Source organism: Microcaecilia unicolor, chromosome 1 (assembly GCF_901765095.1).
Source record: "Microcaecilia unicolor chromosome 1, aMicUni1.1, whole genome shotgun sequence".
NCBI classification, from domain to species: Eukaryota; Metazoa; Chordata; class Amphibia; order Gymnophiona; family Siphonopidae; genus Microcaecilia; species Microcaecilia unicolor.
The window spans coordinates 6,706,049-6,731,786 of record NC_044031.1 but is presented as its reverse complement, the minus strand read 5'-3'; the positions used below and the strand labels follow the sequence as shown (position 1 = coordinate 6,731,786).

Here is a 25,738-nt window from a genome sequence, read left to right as displayed (position 1 = left end):
AATGCAGCGTGACATCATTTGATTGACACCTCTGGAGGTGGGCTTTGAATCGAAGGCGTCTGACATAGCCCTATATAAACTGCGGTCATTTTTCAGCAGCTAGAAGTGGAAGTGGACAGATAACGGAGCATATTGTAAGGATCACTTTGTGAAGTAACTTGTGAAGTCACGTCTTTGAAAAAGTATGCTGATGTGATATATTGCGCTTTTTCTACAGATCTTATCAGTCAGACACCACGGACCCTGAGGCAGAATTCGAAGCTTGGGCCGAAGTCGGGCCGTGGAGGGTTTCATAGTGACTGTAAAGTTAAAAGATAAGTGCATTTTGATCCGTTGAAAAAAATACAGACGGTTCTTATCTATTTAAGAGTATTAGAGCAGTAGCCATACTCGTGCAAGAAAAAGGAGGTTTTTGCCCGTGATGATTTAAGGGACCTCCCGTATGTTGATTTTATCAACGACGGAGTGTTCCCTTATGATTTGAGGTTTTTCCTCCGCTTTAAAATCACTTAAGTGCATCAGAAGTAGTTGGGGATATCACTTATTGCTACATGAACAATTGACTATTGGATATCCTAGATAGCTCTTGTTATTTAGATAGAAATCAAGGTCAGGGATACATATAAAGTAGCACATATGAATTTATTTTGTCAGGCACACTGGATGGACTGTTTCAGTCCGGTGTGGGTTTTCTGATGTGCGGTCAGTGTTTGTTTCCTACTAAAGAAATCACTTCACTCCTATGTGGATTCTCTGGTGTCTGGTCAGTGCTCCCTTCTCACTAAAACGTTTACCACACTCAGTGCATAAAAATGGTTTCACTCCTAAATGGCTGTTTTGGTGTCTTCTAAGTTTTCCTTTGTGAATGAAGCTTTTACCACACTCACTGCATGCAAATGGCTTCTCTCCTGTGTGGATTCCCTGGTGGCTGTTCAGTGCTCTCTTCTCAGTAAAGCTTTTACCACACTCACTACATGTAAATGGCTTCTCTCCTGTGTGGATTCTCTGGTGTATGATCAGACTTCCCATTACGCTAAAGCTTTTATCACACTGATTACATATAAATGGCTTCTCTCCTGTATGGCTTCTCTGGTGTCTGGTCAGTGTTCCATTCGCACTAAAGCTTTTACCACACTCAGGACATGTAAATGGCTTCACTCCTATGTGGATTCTCTGGTGTCTGGTCAGTGTTCTCTTCGCACTAAAGCTTTTACCACACTCAGGACATGGGAATGGCTTTTCGCCTGTGTGGATTCTTTGGTGTATGATCAGTGTTTCCTTTCTACTAAACCTTTTATCACACTCAGTGCATAAAAATGGTTTCACTCCTAAATGGCTGTTTTGGTGTCTTTTAAGTTTTCCTTTATGAATGAAACTTTTACTACACTCACTACATGTAAATGGCTTATCTCCTGTGTGGACTCTCTGGTGTATGGTCAGTGTTTTCTTCTCAGTAAAGCTTTTACCACACTCACTACATGTAAACGGCTTCTCACCTGTGTGTCTTCTCTGGTGTTTGTTCAGATTTCCCATTATGGTAAAGCTTTTACCACACTCACTACATGTAAATGGCTTCTCTCCTGTGTGGATTCTCTGGTGGCTGTTCAGTGTTCTCTTCTCAGTAAAGCTTTTACCACATTCACTACATGTAAACAGATTCTCCCCTGTGTGGATTCTCTGGTGTATGATCAGACTTCCCATTACGCTAAAGCTTTTACCACACTTATTACATATAAATGGCTTTGCTCCTGTGTGGATTCTCTGGTGTATGATCAGTCTTTCCTTTTTACTAAAGCTTTTACCACATTCACTACATTTAAATGGCTTTTCTCCTGTGTGGATTCTCTGGTGTCTGGTCAGTGTTTTCTTCTTAGTAAAGCTTTTACCACACTCACTACATGTAAATGGCTTCTCTCCTGTATGGATTTTCTGGTGGTTGATCAGTTTTTCCTTCGTACTTAAGCTTTTACCACATTCACTACATGAAAATCGCTCAATGCTGTGGATTCTCTTGTGTTTTGTGAGGTGTTCTTTTTGACTGAAGCTTTCATTATAGTCAGTACAGGTAAATGGGTTCATTCCAGTGTCAGTTTTCGGGTGGTCTCTGAGACTGTCTGTAGTGAAGCTTTTACTGCACATAGTAGAGGTAAATGGTTTCACTACTGAATTAAGTCTCTTGGGCATTGTGAGGTTTCCTTTCCAACAAGCACTTATACCACTGTCAGCAGAAGTATATAATCTCTCATTTTTCTTGATTTCCTGGTATTTTGAGAGTGTTGCCTTCCTGCAAAATATTTGTTCAGATTTAGTAGAAGTGTCCGATTCCCCAGCAGTTTGAGCTTTTTGGTGATCTATGACTGCTTCCTCTTGACTAAAGCTTTTCTGACATTCAGCACTTGAAAGTGAGCTCTGTCCTTGGTGGAATTTTTCTTCCTTGTTGGAGCTTTTCTCACATCCAGGACATGAAGATATTCTCTCATCAGTGATGTTTTTCTTATATTTTATAATGTCTGCTTTGTTCGTAAAGCTTTTCCCATATTCTGTAAATGTACACATTGTAGTTTCTTTATTAGTTTTCTCATGTTGCATTAGCTCTTTCTTCCTATTGAAACCTTTACCACATTCAGAACCTGTAAAATGTTTTTCTTTTAAGACTGTTTTCTGTTGTCCCTGTAGTTTCCTCTTTTGACTGACGTTTTTCCCACTGTCCGTACATGTAGACAGTCTCTCGTCAGTATCAGATCTGTGATGTGATTTTAGAACGAGATGATTACTAAGGAATATCTCACAAATATCACAGGGACAACTTTGATCTCTCATCTGGTTTCTCTCCTCTTCCCCTGTCTGTATATTACTGGTACTGTTTTCACACAGAGCTGAGCCTCCTGGTGAAGGTTTTTGTTTGTTTTGATTCTTTTCCTTTTCTCCCCTGTCAGAACTGGAAGAAGTTTCCTCTTTGTCTCTTTCTGATAACATCTTTTTCCCTTCAGGCTTCTCACTGAGCTTCCAGTGATGTGTCTCTGAATTACTGTTTTTAGGATCCTCTTGTTCTAAATAAAAGAAAGAGAATTGAGTATTATTGTAGGACACAAAAAACAGGAGGTCGAAAATGCTGCCATCAAAATGTATCACAAGGAAAAAGCAGCAATGATGAGCCAGTAATTATGAAATCGTAAAATGGACAAACAATCCACCTAAAGCCGCCTAGGTACATATTTTATATATATTTTTGGGAGGGGGGGTTGTGGAGGGTTTGTCTTTTTTTGTCTTAGTTCTCTGCATAGGGTATTGTAAGAAGATTATTTTACCCCTTTATTTCTGTTTATCTTTCAGGGGATTCTTTGTCCATTTTACAATTTATAATTCTACCTCTGAATGCCGAAACATGTTGGGCTGACGAACTAATAGAAAAAGTACTTTGGACTTAGAGTTTCCACTACATAAAATGCTGTTTTGATACCTTAAAGGATTTAAAGAAATAATTACTGTCTCCTCATTGCTGCTTTGTTATTGTAGGAGAAGAACAATTTAAGAAGTTTAAGGGCCGTAGGTTTGCCACGTGGAAATCAGCACTACCGCCTGGCATACCCAGAGTTTGCTGTGTGCCATTTTCCACTCCCCACAACTGTACACCACTACCATAGCCCTTATGGGTGAAGGGGGGCACCTAGATGTGGGTACAGTTGGTTTCTGGTGGGTTTTCGAGGGCTCGCTGTTTCCTCCACAAACGTAACAGGTAGGGGGATTATGAGCCTGGGTCCACCTGTCTGAAGTACACTGCAGTACCCACTAAAACTGCTGCAGGGACCTGCTTACTGCTGTGATGGACCTGAGCATGACATCTGAGGCTGGCACAAAATATTTTTATAGGTGTTTTTTGAGGGTGGGAGGGGGTTAGTGACCACTGGGTGAGTCAGGGGAGGTCATCCCCAATTCTCTACGGTGGTCATCTGGTCATTTCAGGCAGCTTTTTGTGGCTAGGTCTTAAGAAAAACACGACTAGGTAAAGTCGTCCAAGAGTTCGTCATGGATGTCCTTGTTTTTTTCGATTATGGGTCGAGGATGTCCAAGTGTTAGATACTACTACTACTTATCATTTCTATAGCGCTACAAGGCATACGAAGTGCTGAACACCATACACAAAAAAAACAGTCCCTGCTCAAAGAGCTTACAATCTAAGTAAGACAGGTAAACAGACAGAACAACTAAGAGGTAAGGGAATTAAAGAGGTGGGGCAGGGCAAGTGAGTAATGGTTAGGAGTCAAAAGCAGCGTTAAAGAGGTGGGCTTTTAGCCTGGATTTGAAAACGGCCAAAGACGGGGCTAGACGTACAGGCTCGGGAAGTCTATTCCAGGCGTGAGGTGCAGCGAGATAAAAGGATCGGAGTCTGGAATTAGCAGTAGAGGAGAAAGGGATAGATAAGAGAGATTTATCTACAGAACGGAGTACCCGAGGGGGGGGGGAGTAGGGAGAGACAAGAGTGGAGAGGTACTGGGGAGTGACAGAGTGAATGCACTTATAGGTCAATAAGAGAAGTTTGAATTGAATGTGGAAACGGATAGGAAGCCAGTGAAGTGACTTAAGGAGAGGGCTAATGTGAGCATAGCGACTTTGGCGGAAAATGAGTCGCGCAGCAGAGTTTTGGACTGATTGAAGAGGAGAGAGATGGCTAAGAGGGAGGCCGGTGAGAAGCAGGTTACAATAATCAAGACGAGAGGTGATAAGAGTGTGGATAAGGGTTCTGGCAGAGGGCTCAGAGATGAAGGGATGGATTTTGCTGATGTTATAGAGGAAGAAAATGACAGGTTTTGGCAATCTGCTGAATGTGAGCAGAGAAGGAAAGAGAGGAGTCAAAGATGACCCCAAGGTTTCGAGTTGATGAGAAAGGGAGAATGATAGTGCCATCCACAGAAATAGAGAGAGGGGGGAGAGGAGAGGTAGGCTTAGGGGGAAAGATGAGAAGCTCGGTTACGCCCAAGTCCCGCCTTCGCTACGCCTCCAACACGCCCCCATGAATTTTGGCCGTCCCTGCGACGAAAAGCAGTTGGGGACGTCCAAAATCGGCTTTCAATTATACCGATTTGGATGATCCTGTGAGAAGCACGTCCACCTTCCGATTTGTGTCGAAAGATGGTCGTCCTCTTTCGAAAAGAAGCCTGATGATCTCCCTCAAGTTGATATTTAAAAGCTCCTTGTTGGTCTTTCCACATTGGTATAATAGCCATTGAAGTCTTGATGTCATGGATTCAGATAAGGTGAGCCCTTGGACCAAAGCTGGAGTTTTGGCAGACAGGTCGCCTAGGCTGGCACAGGCAGGATTCAAAACAGACTGGGCTGAAGACAAAATCAAGAACAGGCAAGACTGGACCAATAAACCAGGAGACTCAACAAGGCAGGACAGAGGTAACAAGGCACAATGGACAAGACAAAGACTGGATCCAGGCGAGACAAGGAGAAAAAGGCAAAGGGGCAGAACTGGAACCAAGACAGGACAGGCAGACTCGGAACTGGATTAAAACTGGGACTGGGACCCAAGCAATACAAGGCAAGACACAGAACTAGATTAAAACTGGATCCAGAAAAGGGCAAGACCAAGACAAGACTATAAACAAGGCAGGAACACAGCTTGGCTTTAGCAGAAAGCAGGAACAAAGCTTGGCTTTAACAGAAAGCAGGAACAAAGCTTGGCTTTAGCAGAAAGCAGGAACAAAGCTTGGCTTTAGCAGAAAGCAGAAACACAGCTTGGCTTTAACAGAAAGCAAGAGCACAGCTTGGCTTTAACAGAAAGCAGGAACACAGCTTGGCTTTAGCAGAAAGCAAAAACAGGGTTACAGACAACAAGAGCAGGGTGTGGCTGGAGGAAGTGACATCACCGAACGAGATGGCTGCCTAGGCAGAGAGCTCTGACTAGCCTTTGAGCAAAAACAAGCACCACCGCGGCTGTTGCACTCAAAAAATAACTGAACATAGATGCGTAATAGAAACGCTCTTTAGTCGTAACCAGATGACTTCCCAGGCATCGAAGCCAGATTTGTCCGGGTTCGAATATGCGGTGTACACCACATCAACCCACGTGGACAACAGAGAAGCACGAGCGCCCGATCCTAAGGCGCAACGAGTTACCCAGAGTTTGCTGCTGCTGTTCCTCTCTGGTGGATCTATAGAGCAGGACTCGGAGCCCCTACAAGACATAAAGCAATTGCAGCAGGAGATAAAGACAGACCTAAAAGCGGCGCGCAATGACCTGGCCATATTAGGGGCAGATCTGAGAGGTGAGATTGGGGCGTTGGGCGCCGAGTGGAGGAGGCAGAAGAGCGACTTCATGCGGAGTCTCTTACCACGTTAACACAGCAAAGAAAGGAGGCACAGGCTTATATGCGTCATATATAAGAACGAAGACTTGGAGAACCGAAGCTGACGCTGTAATATACGCTTTCGGGGCCTGCCCGACACACCATTATATTCTGACTGCGAGGCTGTGATACAAAAACTGGCAAGTGCATTGCTTGCAGAGGTACAGATAACACTAGACTCCACAGAAATCCGCACAGAGCGAGCAAACCGGTCCTTGGGGGCACCAAGATCCAATAAACCTCGTGACCGCTCTCTCTCCCCCAGTGAATCAAACTGATTAACGGACCTTTTCAACGCCCGATACGGTGACCGAAAGCAAGTGGAATGGCTGGGCATACTTATACATACCTGATTACTGTGATGGCGACGAAATCTGCACACAAAGATAAACTCCGGAACAAAACGACGGAATCCAAGATGGCGTCCTCGCCGAGTCCTGCGGGCCCTTCGGTCTCATCTGCGTGGGTTGCAGAAATAACTACAGAGATGACCGCAATGTGGGAGGAACTGCTAGAGAGGCGATTGACATCCAATTTACTACTACTACTACTACTACTACTACTTAACATTTCTAGAGCGCTACTAGGGTTACGCAGCGCTGTACAATTTAAAAAGAAGGACAGTCCCTGCTCAGATGAGCTTACAATCTAAAGGACAAAATGTCAAGTTGGTGTAGTCTAGATTTCTGAGTACAGATGTGGTGGTTAGGTGCCGAAGGCGACATTGAAGAGGTGGGCTTTGAGCAGTGATTTGAAGATGGGCAGGGAGGGGGCTTGGCGTATGGGCTCAGGGAGTTTGTTCCACGCTTGAGGTGAGGCGAGGCAGAAAGGGCGGAGCCTGGAGTTGGCGGTGGTGGAGATGGGTACTGAAAGGAGGGATTTGTCTAGAGAGCGGAGGTTACGGGTAGGAACGTAAGGGGAGATGAGGGTAGAGAGGTAAGGAGGGGCTGAAGATCGAGTGCATTTGTAGGTTAGTAGGAGAAGCTTGAACTGTATGCGGTACCTGATCGGAAGCCAGTGAAGTGACTTGAGGAGAGGGGTGATATGAGTATATCGGTCCAGGCGGAAGATAAGACGTGCAGCCGACACCAAGTTGGAGCAGTTGCAGACTCGGATGGAAGAGCTGACCCGCGAGTGTGTGAACTTCCAGACCCGAACGAGAGAAGTCGAGGACCGGGTGACAGAAGTGGAGGACGTACAAAAAGATCTCAGGAAAAAGCTGGAAAGCTTAGAGCAAAAGGTGGAGGATTTGGAAAATCGTTCCAGGAGGAACAATTTGCATTTGATCGGGCTCCCCGAAAATGTGGATGAGAAGGATCTGGCAGGCATGCTTGAAAACTGGCTTACAAAGACAATTGCTTTCCCTGCGTCATACTGACTCTAACAAACCAAGAGCAGTTATTCTCCGAGTGTTAAATTTTGCACACAAACAGCATATTCTGAGGTCCTCATGCTTAGACAAACCTTTACTATTTGAAAGCAAACGGATCCTCTGTTTCCAAGAAAATTCGGCAGGAGTGGCGGGATGGAGGCGCGCTTTTTCACCGCTATGCGCCAAGCTGTTCTCTGGGAAGATACGCTTCACCCTGCTGTACCCTGCTGTGCTGAAGATTACCTACAAGGGAACGGTTCGTTCGTTCAAATGAGCGACGGAGGCGCAAGGATAAGTGGATCAGATAATGGAGGAAACAGCTGCAGATCCGAGTTGAGCGATATGGAGTCAAAGTGAGAATGGCGAAATGTCCTTTTCAATCTCCCCCGAGGGCTATCTCTTGAGGGGAGAATATGCAGGTTGTGATCATCTTAGACCCTGCAGTCAAGCTAGAAGAGTGGCTGGACACTGACTGGTAACAGAGCGGCCGAGTAAGCTGCTACAGAAACAAGGGAATATACAAGTTAGCACTCTATGGGGGGGATATAGTATAAGCTGGGGGGCCTACTACAAAAAAGGACTTAGGCCTTGATGTGAAATCTTATTTGTTGGGGGGAGGATGGTTTGTACATAGATAAAGAGGCTTGTGCCTAATTTTGCTCAGTTTTGTGAAGAGTTATACTTTGTGAGGGGTAGAGGTTGAGATTAAGGGAGTTTGAGGGAAGATCTCTGGGGGAGGGAGCGGGGTGGTGTCAATACGCGACAGTCCTCCTTTTTCTCCAGAATGTGGGATAAGGGGGCACAGGAACGGAGGGTGAGGGGGTCAGGGGGATGGGGAAATGGTGGAGCTATAGTGGGGATGTTGATAACTGGAAACGGGAGCTCGGGGGGAGAACAAGATGGGAGGATGTTAATGAGTGAATGGAGAATGACTGGCGGGAGTGGGTCAGACCTGGGGAGGCGGGAGCTGGACACTTGCCTGGGGGTAATCTGAGGGACACTGGCAGTTTAAACCTTTTACAAATGTATAGATCATGGTAAAGTTGGTAACCTGGAATGTCGGTGGAATTAATTCCCCGATTAAAAGAACGAAAATTTTACAACACCTACAGAGACACAAAGTTGATATTGCCTTACTACAAGAAACTCACCTTAGTCAAACGGAGCATGCCAAGTTGGCGGCGGAAGCCCAAGGAAAGAAAGGAAGGGTGGCAGTGTTATTTCGTAAGGGGGTGGCAGCGGCAATTAAACCCATATATACAGACTTGGGGGGTAGATATGTAATGGTAGAAGTGGAAAGTAAGGGTCAAAAAATCCTGCTGTGTAATATCTATGCGCCTAACCAGTATGATAAAAAGTTCTATCAGGAAGTAATAAGACATCTAATTGGTTATTCTGGGGCCCCGGTGGTGGTGGGAGGAGATTTTAACACGGTGTGGGACCCCCAAATGGACTGTTCGCAAGGGGTTCGGCGGGATCTGGGGGCCTCCAATAGAGGCCTGAAAAGGATAGAGGGACTCTTAGATTTAGTCGACATCTGGCGTACATTACACCCCATGGAAAGAGACTTTATGCACCTCTCCCGGGTGTCACCTCTCACCCAGGCACGAATTGATTACATCTTAACATCAAGGGAATTGTTTGGTAAAATATTTAAAATGGAGATTGGTCCCTATACAATTTTGGATCATGCCTGGGTGTGTATGGACTGGGAAGTGGGCCCAAAGACCCATAAGAGCAGCCCTTGAAGGTTTCTGATTGAACTGTATGGGGATATGGGCTTTAGGGAGAAGCTTGTGGAGTCCTGGCGAGACTATACGGTCTTGAATAAGGGGCACATAGACAACCCAATATTATACTGGGATGCCGCGAAAGCGGTACTTCGTGGCGAAATCATTAGTTACACACATTTCGTTTGCACAGCGCAAAACAGAGAGATACTGAGACTGAGTTCCCAAGTGTGCAAGGCCCGTAAACTGTATGGGTGGACGCATAAGGAGACACACAGGTCTCGTTTAATGGAGCTGCAGGTGGCGCCTAACGAGTTATTACATCAAAGAGCCCCTAAATGTCTAGATTATTATAAATATAAGTTATATAAGCATGGAAATAAAACAGGTCAATTACTGGCCCGATTGGCGCAGCCCAAGGGGGGAATAGGAAGGGTACTACAGCTGAGTGATGGTCAAGGGGAGATGGTGAGCACGGATGAGGCCATCTGTGAGGACTTCTATAAATTTTACAGTCAACTGTATGCAAAGCCTATAGCTCAGGGGCTCCCGGGGACCATATATCTGAATAATATTAACTTACCCTCCCTGAGACAGGAGGATGTGGAGAAGCTAAATCGGCCGATACAAGAGGATGAGGTAGCTTTGGGAATAGCGAAGAGTCCATTGCTCAAGGCCCCAGGCCCGGATGGATTACGGATAGTTTTATAAAGTGCTGGGGGAGGATATCATACCAACGCTGACTAGGTACAATAAGGTGGTTGACTTGATGGAATTGCAGTCCAATTTGTCCCTGGCGCAAATCGTAGTCCTGCCAAAGCCAGGTAAAGACCTGGCGAAAGCCGGAATCCTATCGTCCTAGATCATTGTTAAACGTGGAGGCGAAAATTTTGGCTAAGATCATGGCCAATCGAATGGCGGGTGTGCTACCGGGGTTAGTGCATGAGGCGCAAGTGGGGTTTGTGGAGGGGAGAACGGTAGCAAAGAATCTCATGAAGGTTTTGACGGCATTGGAGTTTAGGAGGCGAAGAGAGGTGCCATCATTGCTTATAAGTTTTGACGCTGAAAAGGCGTTTGACAGGGTCCATTGGGACTTCTTGTTTGCAACCCTGGAGGCGTATGGCTTTGCGGGAAGGTTCTTGTCAGCAGTTAGGACCCTCTATCACTCCCCTCAGGCCAGGGTCTTGGTAAATGGAATAGAGTCTCGGATTTTCCCTATACTTCGGGGAACAAGACAGGGATGCCCACTGTCCCCTCTACTATTTGTACTATCATTGGACCCACTTATTCAAGATATTATAGATAGCCCTTCGGTAAAAGGGATAAGGGTGGATGCATCTCAATTCAGAGTAGCGGCCTTTGCTGACGACCTCCTTGTGCTGCTGACGGAACCCCGAGTCTCTTTTGAGGCCTTAATGGAAATTTTGAAAATATATGGAGATTTTGTGGGGTTGCGGCTAAATTTGACTAAATCAGAAGTACTAGCATCCTCACCAGAAGTGAAGCGAATGATGGGCTTGGATTTTCCTTTGAGTTGGGCCGAGGGTTCATTCAAGTACCTTGGTATTTGGTTGACCTTGGATCTGAAGTTATTATATGCCCTTAATATTATGGCCCTTATAGGTGAAACAAAGAAGCAGTTGAAGAAATGGGGAGCCCTCCTGTTGTCACTGCGGGGTCAGGTGAATCTGGTGTAAATGATCATATTCCCTCGCTGGCTGTACGTGTTGCAGACACTGCCGCTTCGCTTGCTACAGAAGGACTTGAAAAGCTTATGTGGGACTTTCAGTAAGTTCTGTTGGGCAAAGAAGAAGTCTAAACTGAGGTATTCGCTTATGATGGGAGGGTTGGAGACAGGGAGGTCTAGGGCTGCCGGATTTGCTCTTATATAACCAAGCCTGCTTGCTACATCATCTAGGAGACTGGTTCAGTCAAACTAGTGTATATACTCCGATAGACATGGAACTGGAGTATCTTGCCCCTTATGAGTTTTTCTCGCTGTTGCACCAGACACGTAGGTAGCTTCCGCGTTCTCTTAGGAATAGTATGCTACTTAATTCATTACGGGAAGCATGGAGGGGGCTAGTGAAGGCATTGGAGGGGTGTCCCACGACATCGAATCAGCTGACCCTTCGGGGGAATCCAGCCTTCGAACCAGGTCAGGATAATTCGGTGTTCCTGGCGTGGGAAAGACTGGGAATTGTAAAGCTCAAACAGTTGCTTGGGGCGGACGGGGGTTTAATAGGATATGAGGAGCTGCAAGCTCGGATAGGGACATCTTGGGGGGACCGGTTTGCATATGCCCAAGTTAAGCATTACGGTAGATTACGAGAATTTTTCCAAGAAATGGAGGCCACGGGAATGTCAGTATCAGCACTCCACAAGGCACTAGTTCGAAGGAGGCCTCCAAAAAGTTATGTAGATATCAAGAGAAGGTGGGAACAGGAATCGGGGGGCCCCCTAACGGGTTGGGATGTTGGGCTTACGATGCAGGGAATTCCAACCATTAGTTCCGACGAGAGGCTCCGGGAATGTGGCTATTGGGTAATTATGAGGGCATATATGTCGGGGCAGCCACTGACACACGCAGACTTCTTGCGAGGGGCTACTTGTGTTAAATGCGGTTATTTCCCTCACACACTCTTCCATGCTTTTTGGGACTGCCCAGGGGTGAATGTTCTTTGGGAGGAGATTAGGAGGTTCATGACTCAATTGTGGGGGACCCCTGTGGTGGGAACCTGGGACCACTTTATACTAAATACGCAAGGGGCCTTTTGTGATCAACCTATGGGAGCTCGACTTTTGAGGCGAAAAATGGTGGCTCGAAAGAGCACCTTGCAGTACTGGACAGTGCCAGAGCCCCCGGCTTACTGGCACTGGATGAATCAGGTACATTTGTTGGCATCGTGGGAGGCAAGGGAGGCCAGCGGGTCCCCGAAGTGCCTGGCACGTTTTACACAGATTTGGGGCCCTTATTTGCGGGTGTTGAGCGCCAGAGGACGTAGTTTGCTTCTCAATACAATGTAACATGATCTCATCGAAAGCCTCCGTGAGCACTTCAGAGACACGCATAGCTCCACCAGGGAACATCCTCCGGGGAGGGGGGCTATCCTGGGACAGTAGGCAGACAGCAGACACAAGAGTAATCCAGGTACAGGCAGAGTCAGTAGGCAGGCGGCAAACACGAGAGTAATCCAGGTACAGGCAAGGTCGGGAGGCAGGCAGCAGACACAAGAGTAATCCAGGTACAGGCAGAGTCAGTAACGAAGAACAAAGTAGAGGAGAAGCACACCACCGAGCAAGTAACCAAAGTAGAAGCCGAAGCAAGGAGTCTAGGGAGAGCTCAGCTGATAAAGTGCTGGCGTCTGACATCAGCATGGAGAAGGGGCACAGCCATAGGACAAGAGCAGGGGAAGGAGGAACCGGAAGACCAATAGGAGAGAAGCAAGGCAAGCCAGGCAGAGGAAGAGCACGTGGGTAGAAGCAAAGCAATCAAGGAGCCTGCAGCCAGAGAACTACACACACATGGCTCAGGGCTGTGCCAGTCAAGTGTTCGTGTCGACGGGACCCTGCGCAGCCCAAGGACAATGCTTGCGTTGAGGGAGGGGACATGACATGTGGATTGTGAAATCTGCAGGAAGACCTTAGGAAACTGAAAGACTAGGCATCCAAATGGCAGATGAAATTTAATGTAGATAAACGCAAAGTGATACACATTGCAAAGAATAATCCGAATCATAGTTGGCTTTTGTGTGGGGAAATCTTGCCTGGTTGAAGGATAGGAAACAGAGAGTGGGGTTAAATGGGCAGTATTCACAATGGAGAAGGGTAGTTAGTGGGGTTCCTCAGGGGTCTGTGCTAGGACTGCTGCTTTTTAATATATTTATAAATGATTTAGAGATGGGAGTAACTAGCGAGGTAATTAAATTTGCTGATAACACAAAGTTATTCAAAGTCGTTAACTCGCGACAGGATTGTGAAAAATTACAGAAGGACCTTACGAGACTGGGAGACTGGGCGGCTAAATGGCAGATGACGTTTAGTGTGAGCAAGTGCAAGGTGATGCATGTGGGAAAAAAGAACCCGAATTATAGCTACGTCATGCAAGGTTCCACGTTAGGAGTTACGGACCAAGAAAGGGATCTGGGTGTCGTTGTTGATAATACGCTGAAACCTTCTGCTCAGTGTGCTGCTGCGGCTAGGAAAGCGAATAGAATGTTGGGTATTATTAGGAAAGGTATGGAAAACAGGTGTGAGGGGAGACATGATAGAGGTATATAAAATAATGAGTGGAGTGGAACAGGTGGATGTGAAGCGTCTGTTCATGCTTTCCAAAAATACTAGGACTAGGGGGCATGCAATGAAACTACAGTGTAGTAAATTTAAAACAAATCGGAGAAAAGTTTTCTTCACCCAACGCGTAATTAAACTCTGGAATTCGTTTCTGGAGAACGTGGTGAAGGCGGTTAGCTTGGCAGAGTTTAAAAAGGGGTTAGACGGTTTCCTAAAGGACAAGTCCATAAACCGCTACTAAATGGACTTGGGAAAAATCCACAATTCCAGGAATAACATGTATAGAATGTTTGTACTGCCAGGTGCCCTTGGCCTGGATTGGCCGCTGTCGTGGACAGGATGCTGGGCTCGATGGACCCTTGGTCTTTTCCCAGTGTGGCATTACTTATGTACCTGATGCTAGGGTCCACCTTAGGAGTCAGCACTCAAGAAAATGATCTAGGTATTATTGTAAACAATACTCTGAAATCTTCTGCCCATTGTGCGAGTTTTTTTGAACCAAGCAGTATCCGTACCTGGTGAACTCCCTTGTGACCTGCCTTTATTAACCACCTGGTAAGGTTCCTAGTTGCCTTGCAACAGAGGTCCTCAGAGGAGTTTCCTTTGGTGGAGTTCGTTTGCAGTGCTACTGAAGTTTTTCCTGTTTTAGTTTTGACCCTGCTTGTTTTCTAAGTTACTCTACTGTCTGATGCCTGCCTAGACCCGGCTTGACTCCTGGCTTGCTTTGCTGTCGTCTGCTTGCCCTGACCCAGCTGGGTTCCTGGTTCTTTTCACTGCTGGTTCCTGTAGTTCTGCTTTCCTGCCCAGTCCGGTAAGTCCTGTCGACCGCCCATATTCTGGGGCTCAACCCTTGAGGAACGGTGGTTAAGTGCATGTGAAGTTTGAGCTATTTCCGGTCCAGCTGGTGCCAGCCTGAGCTGCCTTGGCGGCAGTCTCCGTCTCAGTGTTCCGTCCCGGGTTTGCCGGGACGTCTGTTCTGCCTTGTCTGTGTTTTGATGATTCTTCCTGCTGCTGCCGTCCTTCGGCAGTGGCCCAACGGCTCACTAACCTAGAGGTCCACAAGAAGCGTGACAGATGCTAGGAATTATTAGGAAAGGGATTCAAAATAAGACCATGAATATTATAATGTCTCTGTATTACTCAAAAAAAAAAAAAAAGCAGAATTAGAAAAGGTTCAAACAAGAGTGACTAACTACTACTACTACTACTTAACATTTCTAGAGCACTACTAGGGTTACGCAGCGCTGTACAAATTAACAAATAAGGACAGTCCCTGCTCAGAAGAGCTTACAATCTAAAGGACGAAATGTCAAGTTGGGGTAGTTAAGATTTCCTGAGAAGAGGCGTAGTGATTAGGTACCGAAGGCGACATTGAAGAGGTGGGCTTTGAGCAATGATTTGAAGATGGGTAGGGAGGGGGCCCGGCGTATGGGCTCAGGGAGTTTGTTCCAAGCATGGGGAGAGGCGAGGCAGAAGGGGCGAAGCCTAGAGGTGGCAGTGGTGGAGAAGGGTACTGAAAGGAGGGATTTGTCTAGAGAGCGGAGGTTACGGGTGAGGACATAAGGGGAGATGACAGTAGAGAGGTAGTGGGGGGCTGCAGACTGAGTGCATTTGTAGGTGAGTAGGAGAAGCTTGAACTGTATGCGGTATCTGATCGGAAGCCAGTGAAGTGACTTGAAGAGAGGGGTGATATGAGTATATCGGTTGAGGCGGAAGATAAGACGTGCGGCCGAGTTCTGGATGGACTGAAGGGGGGGATAGATGGCTAAGTGGGAGGCCGGTGAGGAGTAGGTTGCAGTAGTCAAGGCGAGAGGTAATGAGAGAGTGGATGAGAGTTCGAGTGGTGTGCTCGGAGAGGAGGGGGCGAATTTTGCTAATGTTATAGAGGAAGAAGCGACAGGTCTTGGCTATCTGCTGGATATGCACAGAGAAGGAGAGGGAGGAGTCGAAGATGACACCAAGGTTGCGGGCAGATGAGACGGGGACGATGAGGGTGTTATCAATTGAGATAGAGAGTGAAGGGAGAGGAGAAGTGGGTTTGGGTGGGAACACAATAAGTTCCGTCTTGGCCATATTTAGTTTCAGGTGATGGTTGGACATCCAGGCAGCAATGTCGGATAAGCAGGCCAGTACTTTGGCCTGGGTTTCTGCAGTGATTTCTGGTGTGGAGAGATAAAGCTGGGTGTCGTCAGCATAAAGATGATAGTGGAAACCATGAGAAGAGATCAGGAAGCCTAAGGAAGAGGTGTAGATTGAAAAAAGAAGGGACCCAAGGACAGATCCCTGGGGAACTCCAACAGAGAGCGGGATGGGGGTGGAGGAAGAACCATGAGAATGTACTCTGAAGGTACGATGGGAGAGATAAGAGGAGAACCAGGAGAGGACAGAGCCCTGGAACCCAAAGGAGGACAGTGTGTCAAGAAGTAGGTTGTGATTCACAGTGTCAAAAGCGGCAGATAGGTCGAGGAGGATGAGGATTGAATAGTGACCTTTAGATTTGGCGAGGAACAGGTCATTGCAGACTTTAGATAGTGCTGTTTCTGTCGAGTGTAGGGGGCGAAAGCCGGATTGAAGCGGATCGAGGATGACATGAGAGGAGAGGAAATCAATGCAGCGGCTGTGAATGGCGCGTTCAAGTATCTTGGAGAGGAAGGGTAGGAGAGAAATGGGGCGGTAGTTGGAGGGACAGGTAGGGTCAAGTGATGGTTTTTTGAGGAGTGGTGTGACCACGGCATGCTTGAAGGTGTCTGGGACAGTTGCAGTGGAGAGAGAGAGGTTGAGGATATGACAGATGGTGGGGGTGATAGTAGGAGTGATGGTGTTAAGTAAGTTGGTGGGGATGGGGTCTGAGGAACAGGTGGTGGATTTCGAGGAGGAGAGGAGATGGGCGGTTTCCTCTTCGGTTATTGCAGGAAAAGAGGAGAAGGAGGCCTGGGTAGGTTGGTTGAGAGAGTGGGTTATAGGATGAAGAGGAGGAGAAGGTTTAGTGGTGAATTCAAGGTTGATCTTCTGGACCTTGTCACGGAAGTAGTCGGCCAGAGATTGCGGAGAGAGTGAGGGGGGAGTGGGAGCGGAGGGCACTTTGAGGAGGGAGTTGAGGGTGGCGAAGAGAGACGACGAGGGTTAGAGCTGAGGGAATTAGTCAATTGGGTGTAATAGTCCTGTTTAGCGAGGAATAGGGAGGATTGGAAGGAGGATAGCATGAATTTGAAGTGAATGAAGTCAATATGGGCGCGAGATTTCCTCCAGAGGCGTTCAGCCGAACGGGCGCAGGAGCGAAGGTATCGGGTGCAAGGGGTCAGCCAGGGCTGGGGATTGGTACGCCTTGTGGGACGGGAAATGGACGGTGCAAGGGTGTCAAGAGCAGAGGAGAGAGTGGCATTGTAAGTGGAGACAGCTTTGTCAACAGATTTGGAGGACAAGATGGAAGGGAGGAGATCAGAGATACAAGAGGATAAGGTGGGGGGGGGGTCAACAGCCTGGAGATTTCTGGACGTGGTAGTTAGTGTGGGGCGAGATTGAGGGGGAGGGTGCTGAAGTGTGAATGTGATTAGGTGATGGTCAGAGAGAGGAAGAGCTGAAACGCAGAAATTGGAGGGAGAGCAAGTGGAAGAGAGGACGAGATCAAGACAGTGGCCAGATTTATGAATAGGGGTAGTGGGGCTCAGTTGGAGGTTGAAGGAGGAGGTAAGAGTGAGGAACTGAGAAACATATGAGTCAGATGGGTTATCAGTGTGAATGTTGAAGTCACCAAGAATGAGGGATGGGGATGAGGGCTCGAGAAAAACGGTGAGCCAGGCATCGAAGTCGGTAAGGAAGGAAGGGAGGGATTTATCGGGGGGGGGGGGGGGGGGCCGTTAATGACTGCAACTCTGAGTGGCAGTGGGTGGAATAGACGGATGGAGTGAACTTCAAAGGATGAGAAGCAGTGAGACTGAGGTAGGTGGAGAGGTTGAAAACTGCAGGAGGGCGAAAGTAGTAGCCCGACGCCGCCACCGCGGCCAGCTGGGCGGGGCGAATGGGAGAAGAGATAGCCTCCGTGGCATAGGGCTGCGATTGAGGCAGAGTTGTCCAGGGTGAGTCAGGTTTCAGTTAGGGCGAGCAGATGAAGGGAATGGGAGATGAAGAGATCGTGGGTGAAGGGAAGTTTGTTGCAGATCGAGTGGGCGTTCCACAGGGCGCACGAGAAGGGGAGGGAGGAGGGGGGGGAGGAGGGGAATAGGGATGAGATTGGAGATATCGCGGGAACGTTTGCATAGATGAGATGAGGATGAGGACAGGTGTGGGGGACCTGGGTTGGGATTGATGTCTCCCGCGGATAGCAGGAGAAGGAGCAAGAGAGTGCGGAGAAGGGTGGGAGAGGAAGGGTGACGAAGGCGATGAAGACGGGATGCGCTTAGGAAGAAAGGGGAAGGGTTCATGGCAGGAAGTGTTGAAGGTTGAGAGCTAGGAAGGAGGAGGAAGACAGTAGGGATGGTGAGGTGGTGGGGACAGGGGTAGGTAGGGTATTGCAGTAGCGAGGAGGACGGAAGAGGACAGGGATGGGTAGTGAGATCGTGTGGTAGATGGCGGTTGGAGGGGGAAAAGATTGGGGAGGGACAGGGCAAGGAATAGGATGTGGATGGGGGCCATGGGTAGTGACTGAGGTGTTCACAGGCCAGGTCGGTGGGCTGGGAGACAGGCAGGTGGTGAGGGTGATCAGTCGGGGAGGGGAGTGATGAGCTGGTAGGAAGATGGGCTGGGAGGCGGACAGGTTTCGGGGTGGGTGGTAGTCTGTCAGGTGAGTGGCTAGTAGGCAGGTTGAGTGGCAGGAGCAGGTGGATTGGGTATCAGGCAGGCAGGAGCAGGTGAGTGCGGTGGAGAGCACGGCAGTAGTGCTGGAACAAGCTGGAATGGTTTGAAGCAGGAGCTGGCGGACTAGACAAGCTGAAGCAGACAGACTGGAACAGGCTAGAACAAGCTGAAGCAGACGGGCTGGAACAGGCTGAATCAGGCAGACTGGAGCAAGCTGGCTAGAGCAGGAGGTCTGGAGTAAGCAGGGAGGCTGGATCAGGCGGACTGGAACAAGCTGGAGCAAGCAGGGAGAAGCTGGAGCAGGCGGGCTGGAACAAGCTGGATCATGCGGGCTGTAACAGGTAGGAGCAGATGGCTGGAGCAAGCAGGGAGAGCAGGATCGGGTGGACTGGAACAAGCTGGAAGAAGCTGGATCAGGCGAACTGGAGCAAGCAGGGAGAGCCGGATCGGGTGGACTGGAAAAAGCTGGATCAGGCGGACTGGAACAGGCAGGAAGAAGCTGGATCGGGCGGACTGGAACAGGCAGGAAGAAGCTGGGTCAGGCGGACTGGAGCATTGAGTAGAAGCGATTAAAGAGGTTAGGGCTCTTCAGCGTGGAAAAGAGACCGAGAAGGGGGGGTGACCAGGGTGTAAAAGGGGCTATCAAGGAAGACAAAGAAATAGCAGAAAAACTAAATGAGTTCTTTGTTTCGGTCTTAACCGAGGAAGATTTGGGAAGGATACCGGTGCCGGACAGGGTATTCGAGGCTGACGAGTCCGAAAAACTTAATGAAATATCTGTAAACCTGGAAGACGTAATGGAGCAGTTCTGCAAACTGAAGAGTAGCAAATCTCCTGGACCTCATGGTATTCATCCCAGGGCACTGATAGAACTAACATGAGCTGGCAGAGCTACTGTTAGTGATTTGTAATTTATCTTTAAATTGAGTGTGCTACCGGAAGATTGGAGAGTGGCCAATGTAACGCCGATATTTAAGAAAGGTTCCAGAGGAGATCCGGGAAATTATAGACCGGTAAGTCTGACGTCCGTGCCGGGGAAGATGGTAGAGGCTAAATTAGAGGGACATGGGATCGGAGGTAGTGTCTTACTGTGGATTAAAAACTGGTTGAAAGATAGGAAACAGAGAGTAGGGTTAAAAGGTCAATATTCGCAATGGAGAAGGGTAGTTAGTGGGGTCCCTCAGGGATCTGTGCTGGGACCTCTGCTTTTTAACATATTCATAAATGACCTAGAGATGGGGGTAACTAGTGAGGTAATCAAATTTGCTGATGACACAAAGTTATTCAAAGTCGTCAAATCGCAGGAAGATTGTGAAAAATTACAAGAGGACCTTACGAGACTGGGCGTCTAAATGGCAGATGACGTTTAATGTGAACAAGTGCAAAGTGATGCATGTGGGAAAGAGGAACCCAAACTATAGCTACGTCATGCAGGGTTCAGCGTTAGGAGTCACGGGATCTAAGTGTCATCGTTGATGATACGTTGAAACCTTCTACTCAATGTGCTGCTGCAGCTAGGAAAGCAAATAGAATGTTGGGCATTATTAGGAAAGGGATGAAAAACAAAAACGAGGATATTATTCTGCCATTGTATCGCTCCATGGTGCGACCGCACCTCAAGTATTGTGTGCAATTCTGGTCGCCGCACCTCAAAAAAGGTATAGTGGAATTGGATAAGGTGCAGAGAAGGGCAACAAAGATGATACAGGAGATGGGATGACTTCCCTATCAGGATAGGCTGAAGAGGCTGGGGCTATTCAGCTTGGAGAAAAGGCGGCTGAGGGGAGATATGATAGAGGTCTATAAGATAAAGAATGGAACGGGTCGATGTGGAGCGTCTGTTTACGCTTTCCAAAAATACTAGGACAAGGGGGAATGCGATGAAGCTGCAGTGTAGTAAATTTAAAACGAGTCGGAGGAAATTTTTCTTCATTCAATGCATAGTTAGACTCTGGAATTCGTTGCCGGAAAAAGCGGTTAAGGCGGTTGACTTAGCAGACTTTAAAAAAGGGTTGGACGGCTTTCTGGAAGAAAAGGCCCTAGAATGTTATTCAATGGACATGGGAAAAATTCACTTTCTGGGATGGGCAGGACAAATTGTTTGTTCCTTTGGTCAATGTCGGAGACAGGGTGCTGGGCTCGATGGAACCTTGGTCTGTCACAGCATGGCGATGCTTATGTAATTATGTACGATTGAGGTCCTTAAAATTCTGAGTGGTGCAGAATGGGTAAAAGTGAGATGGGAATAACTAGTGAGGTAATTAAATTCGCCGATGACACAAAATTATTCAGGGTCGTCAAGTCGCAGGAGGAATGTGAACGATTACAGGAGGACCTTGCGAGACTGGGAGAATGGGCGTGCAAGTGGCAGATGAAGTTCAATGTTGACAAGTGCAAAGTGATGCATGTGGGTAAGAGGAACCCGAATTATAGCTACGTCTTGCAAGGTTCCGCGTTAGGAGTTACGGATCAAGAAAGGGATCTGGGTGTCGTCGTCGATGATACGCTGAAACCTTCTGCTCAGTGTGCTGCTGCGGCTAGGAAAGCGAATAGAATGTTGGGTGTTATTAGGAAGGGTATGGAGTCCAGGTGTGCGGATGTTATAATGCCGTTGTATCGCTCCATGGTGCGACCGCACCTGGAGTACTGTGTTCAGTACTGGTCTCCGTATCTCAAAAAAGATATAGTAGAACTGGAAAAGGTACAGCGAAGGGCGACGAAAATGATAGTGGGGATGGGACGACTTTCCTATGAAGAGAGGCTGAGAAGGCTAGGGCTTTTTAGCTTGGAGAAGAGACGGCTGAGGGGAGATATGATAGAAGTGTATAAAATAATGAGTGGAATGGATCGGGTGGATGTGAAGCGACTGTTCACGCTATCCAAAAATACTAGGACTAGAGGGCATGAGTTGAAGCTACAGTGTGGTAAATTTAAAACGAATCGGAGAAAATTTTTCTTCACCCAACGTGTAATTAGACTCTGGAATTCGTTGCCGGAGAACGTGGTACGGGCGGTTAGCTTGACGGAGTTTAAAAAGGGGTTAGATAGATTCCTAAAGGACAAGTCCATAGACCGCTATTAAATGGACTTGGAAAAATTCCGCATTTTTAGGTATAACTTGTCTGGAATGTTTTTACGTTTGGAGAGCGTGCCAGGTGCCCTTGACCTGGATTGGCCACTGTCGGTGACAGGATTCTGGGCTAGATGGACCTTTGGTCTTTCCCAGTATGGCACTACTTATGTACTCTTTCAAAAAGTACAAAGACTAGAGGACACTCAATGCAGTTACACGGAAATACTTTTAAAACAAACAGGAGGAAATATTTTTTCACTCAAGGAATAGTTAAGTACTGGAACTCGTAGCCACTTGGGTCATCTTGCCATCGCTCATTATCAGTCGCATCGGCTTCCTGCACTGAGACTCACCCACTGCCAGTCACTCCTTAATGTGCTTGAGAAGGGATTTTAACAGGGGGAATAACAGGAAATCCTTACCTAGAGATATCAGTGTCTCATAATTCTCCTTCATCACCTCCCTCCAAAGCTCCTTCTGCCCTTCATCTAAATACTCCCACTCCTCCTGGGAGAAAGAGACAGCGACATCCTCAAAAGTCACCCGCATCTGAAACACAAACCAGAAACACACTCAGGGACACGGGGAGATACTCAGAATGCATTAGATTTCAGCTCCTGACATGTTACCTCCCTCAGGCCTTTGTTTTGCATGCATTAAAAAAAACATTTCTGCTTTATCTGTATTGCGTTTTGTGTAGAATTCTCCCGGCATAAACACCCGGCTCTTCGGTGCTCCAGGGCTGATTCCACCTAAGCTGTCTCCCAGCTCAGGCTTGATTCCCCCCCCCCCCCCCCCCACATTCTCAGTTTCCAACTGGTATGAACCCCTCCCTAAGGATAAACCCCCCAGCTTTATTTCTCTTTTCCCTCATTCCATCATCCCCACCTCCTCTGCAGGTCTTTCGCCAGTCCGCCCAGTGCGCACACATCCCATGACTCTCTGTCAATCTGTGTCTTGTAGGGTGAGATAAATAATACCTAGGGCAACAGGTACCCACAGATTACTTAGACCAAGATTCCCTGATGCATAAGTCTGCCTAACAGACTCACTAGCTCTGTCTAGGGTGAGATACAGGAATCTTGCTTCTGGCACCTCTCCAGGTGTTGGTGTGTAGAGTGAAAAAGAAAGACACAGCTGATAGATAGATATATATTGTCTAAACTACACTCTGATTATCCTGAGACTAAGTACGGTAATGATTAGAACAGTACAAATGATAACCTAATAATCCTTATGAAACTTATCACATCTTATGCAAAATACACATTAGCTGCTTTCCCTGACCAAGAGCTGACATAAACCAGTCGTACTTAGATAAAACCACTGCCTAACCCCAGACCAGGAAATATATCACTGTGATCTTACCACGCTGTCGTGATGACGGCTTCAGATAAGACCGGAGCAGAATCTCCCCAGACGCTATATTAGCTGTCTGTGTCTTATGTAGTGCAGGTCTTTATCAGCAAACAAGTAGGTTCCCGTCACTCCTTTGGTTATCAGAGCCAATATCTCTGCCACAGGTATTTGCACCAGGATGCAGGTCACGAGGTTGGTATCATACAAAGTCTCTGGCTCCCCCGAGCCTTGCTGGATTTCTCAGGTCCTCTTACCAGTTGCCCCTCTTCCAAGGGTCTCCGACTCACTAACTTACTTCTGTTCCCGCTTTCCCCGTACCTCTCCGTCAGGTGACGGTAGGAACCAATCCGGATCTTGTCCAGTTCAGTACATGGGCAAGAAGAGTTCTTTGTTTTGTGACCTTGGAGAATGGTAACTTCTGGAGCCATGTCTGCCTCCCTACTTCGTTCTCAGGGTGATAGAAGGGGGTGTTTAGAACACAGACTGTCCTTGGCTTTAGCAAGCCTGTCAGTGATTTTCCACAAGCTGAAGCTGGATCTTGCTGACACAGAGAGGTTGCAGCAGCCATCTTATTATACCAAGATGTCATAGGCTTGTATAGGCCACGACCAGCTTAGGCTAGATCACAGGGAAATACCCCTACAGTCTCCCCCCCCATACACAGTAAAGATGCCGAGAGCTCTCTCTTGTATCTGCCCCATTGCATACATACACTAGTTCTCCTTCTGAAATCCCTCTTGCCCCCAGCAAACATAGTTCCACAGTTATCTCAGAATACTCCACACACCACACAACCCCCAGCTCTCAACCTCCCCCGCACTCACAGCATCACAGTCTCCCCGCAGCTCTTTCTGAACGCCGATAATACATCTCTGCTCTCTGTCTCCCTCCCTTGGTACATACATCCACCTACACCCATCTACTCCCCCCCACCTATGCAATCCCCAAAATTCAGCCATGGTGCTGCATTCACACGTTTCACCCATAGCACCCCCAGCTTGCCCTCCTTCTCCCTATCCACACTTTCATTTTTACACCCCTCCTGAGCTTGCCCTTTTTGTCCCGAGCTCTTCATTTTCAATTCTTTAATATTTCTTATTCGCATTGGCAACTTATTCCGGTAAACTGGACCAGCAATGTAAAAAATCTTACTTCTATCTCAACAGAACGATATAGGAACTGACTCATTGCGTGCTCTGTAGTCCTAGTATTTTTGGATAGAGGTTTATCAGAATGACATGATCGGTGGAATCAAACGCTGCTAAAACACAATGATGATAACAAAGTCTCTGTATCATGAAAGGAACGAAAACCAAATTGATTAGGATCCAAAATCTTATGTAAATCCAAAAAAAGAAATGTTACTGTCTGAGATTTATGTCCTGACCAATAAACATTTCTCTCATTTCAATCTTACTATCACCATCAACAGTCAGACAATTCTGTACAAAACATAAGATAGATGAGCATTGCCATACTGGGATAAAACAAAGGTCCTTCAAGTCCAGTATCCTGTTTTTTTTAACAGTGGCCAATCCAGGTCACAAGTACCTGGGAAGATTCCAGAACAGTAAAACAGATTTAATGCTGCTTATCCTAGAAATAAGAAGTGGATCTTCCCAAATCCATCTTAATAATGACTTATGGACTTTTCTTTTAGGAAATTATTAAACCCTTTTTAAACCCCGCTAAGCTAACTACTTTTACCACATTCTCTGACAACAAACTCCAGACTTTAATTACAAGTTAAATGAGGAAATAGTTTCTCCAATTTGTTTTAAATTTAGTACTCAGCAGATTCATTGCATGCTCTGTAGTCCTAGTCTTTTTGGATAGAGGACATTTCACCTCTACCCCTTCCACAAGCAAACACATTTTACAAAGCAAGAGGACAGGAAGTAGAAAGTGAGAGTCTGGTAAAGCAGGAGGAGAATGAGGAAGAAGAGCCTGAGGGGCTGCAGGGAATGGACTGATCAGTGCCAGGCTCACTTCTTGTGTGTGTGTGGCATTGCCTGGCACTGCATCCCTGCTGCCCACCTCCTGCCAGTGTGAGGGGAGGAGAATGAGGAAGAAGAGCCTGAGGGGCTACAGCAGGGAATGGATTGAGCAGTGCCAGGCTCATTTGTTCTTGTGTGTGTGTGGCATTGCCTGGCACTGCATCCCCTGCTGCCCACCTCCTGCCAGTGAGGGGAGGAGAATGAGGAAGAAGAGCCTGAGGGGCTACAGCAGGGAACAGATTGAGCAGTGCCAGGCTCATTTGTTCTTGTGTGTGTGTGGCATTGCCTGGCACTGCATCCCCTGCTGCCCACCTCCTGCCAGTGAGGGGAGGAGAATGAGGAAGAAGAGCCTGAGGGGCTACAGAAGGGAATGGATTGAGCAGTGCCAGGCTCATTTGTTCTTGTGTGTGTGTGGCATTGCCTGGCACTGCATCCCCTGCTGCCCACCTCCTGCCAGTGAGGGGAGGAGAATGAGGAAGAAGAGCCTGAGGGGCTACAGAAGGGAATGGATTGAGCAGTGCCAGGCTCATTTCTTCTTGTGTGTGTGTGTGTGGCATTGCCTGGCACTGCATCCCCTGCTGCCCACCTCCTGCCAGTGAGGGGAGGAGAATGAGGAAGAAGAGCCTGAGGGGCTACAGAAGGGAATGGATTGAGCAGTGCCAGGCTCATTTCTTCTTGTGTGTGTGTGGCATTGCCTGGCACTGCATCCCCTGCTGCCCACCTCCTGCCAGTCTCCTACCTGCTGCATCCTCCTGCCCTTGTCCAGG

The 25,738-nt window shown here is 47.5% G+C and overlaps 1 protein-coding gene across 1 annotated transcript; it reads right to left on the bottom strand.

The window, feature by feature from the left end:
* Positions 1–153: 153 nt before the first annotated feature.
* LOC115462536 (oocyte zinc finger protein XlCOF6-like) lies at positions 154–22,071 on the bottom strand. Its single transcript, XM_030192533.1, has 3 exons — positions 22,038–22,071; positions 1,392–3,050; positions 154–1,328 (listed from the first exon to the last, which is right to left on the bottom strand). Exons 1-3 carry the CDS (start codon positions 22,069–22,071, stop codon positions 730–732), a joined length of 2,292 nt encoding a protein of 763 aa, XP_030048393.1. The 3' UTR covers positions 154–729.
* Positions 22,072–25,738: the final 3,667 nt, after the last annotated feature.

Coding starts and splice junctions, on each gene's coding strand:
- LOC115462536 (XM_030192533.1), bottom strand. CDS start 22,071: ATGAAGGAGAATTATGAGACACTGATATCTCTAG. Junction 3,051..22,037: donor TGAGACACTGATATCTCTAG/GTAAGGATTTCC, acceptor TCTTTTATTTAG/AACAAGAGGATCCTAAAAAC. Junction 1,329..1,391: donor AGATAAGCCATTTACATGTA/GTGAGTGTAGTA, acceptor ACAGCCATTTAG/GAGTGAAACCATTTTTATGC.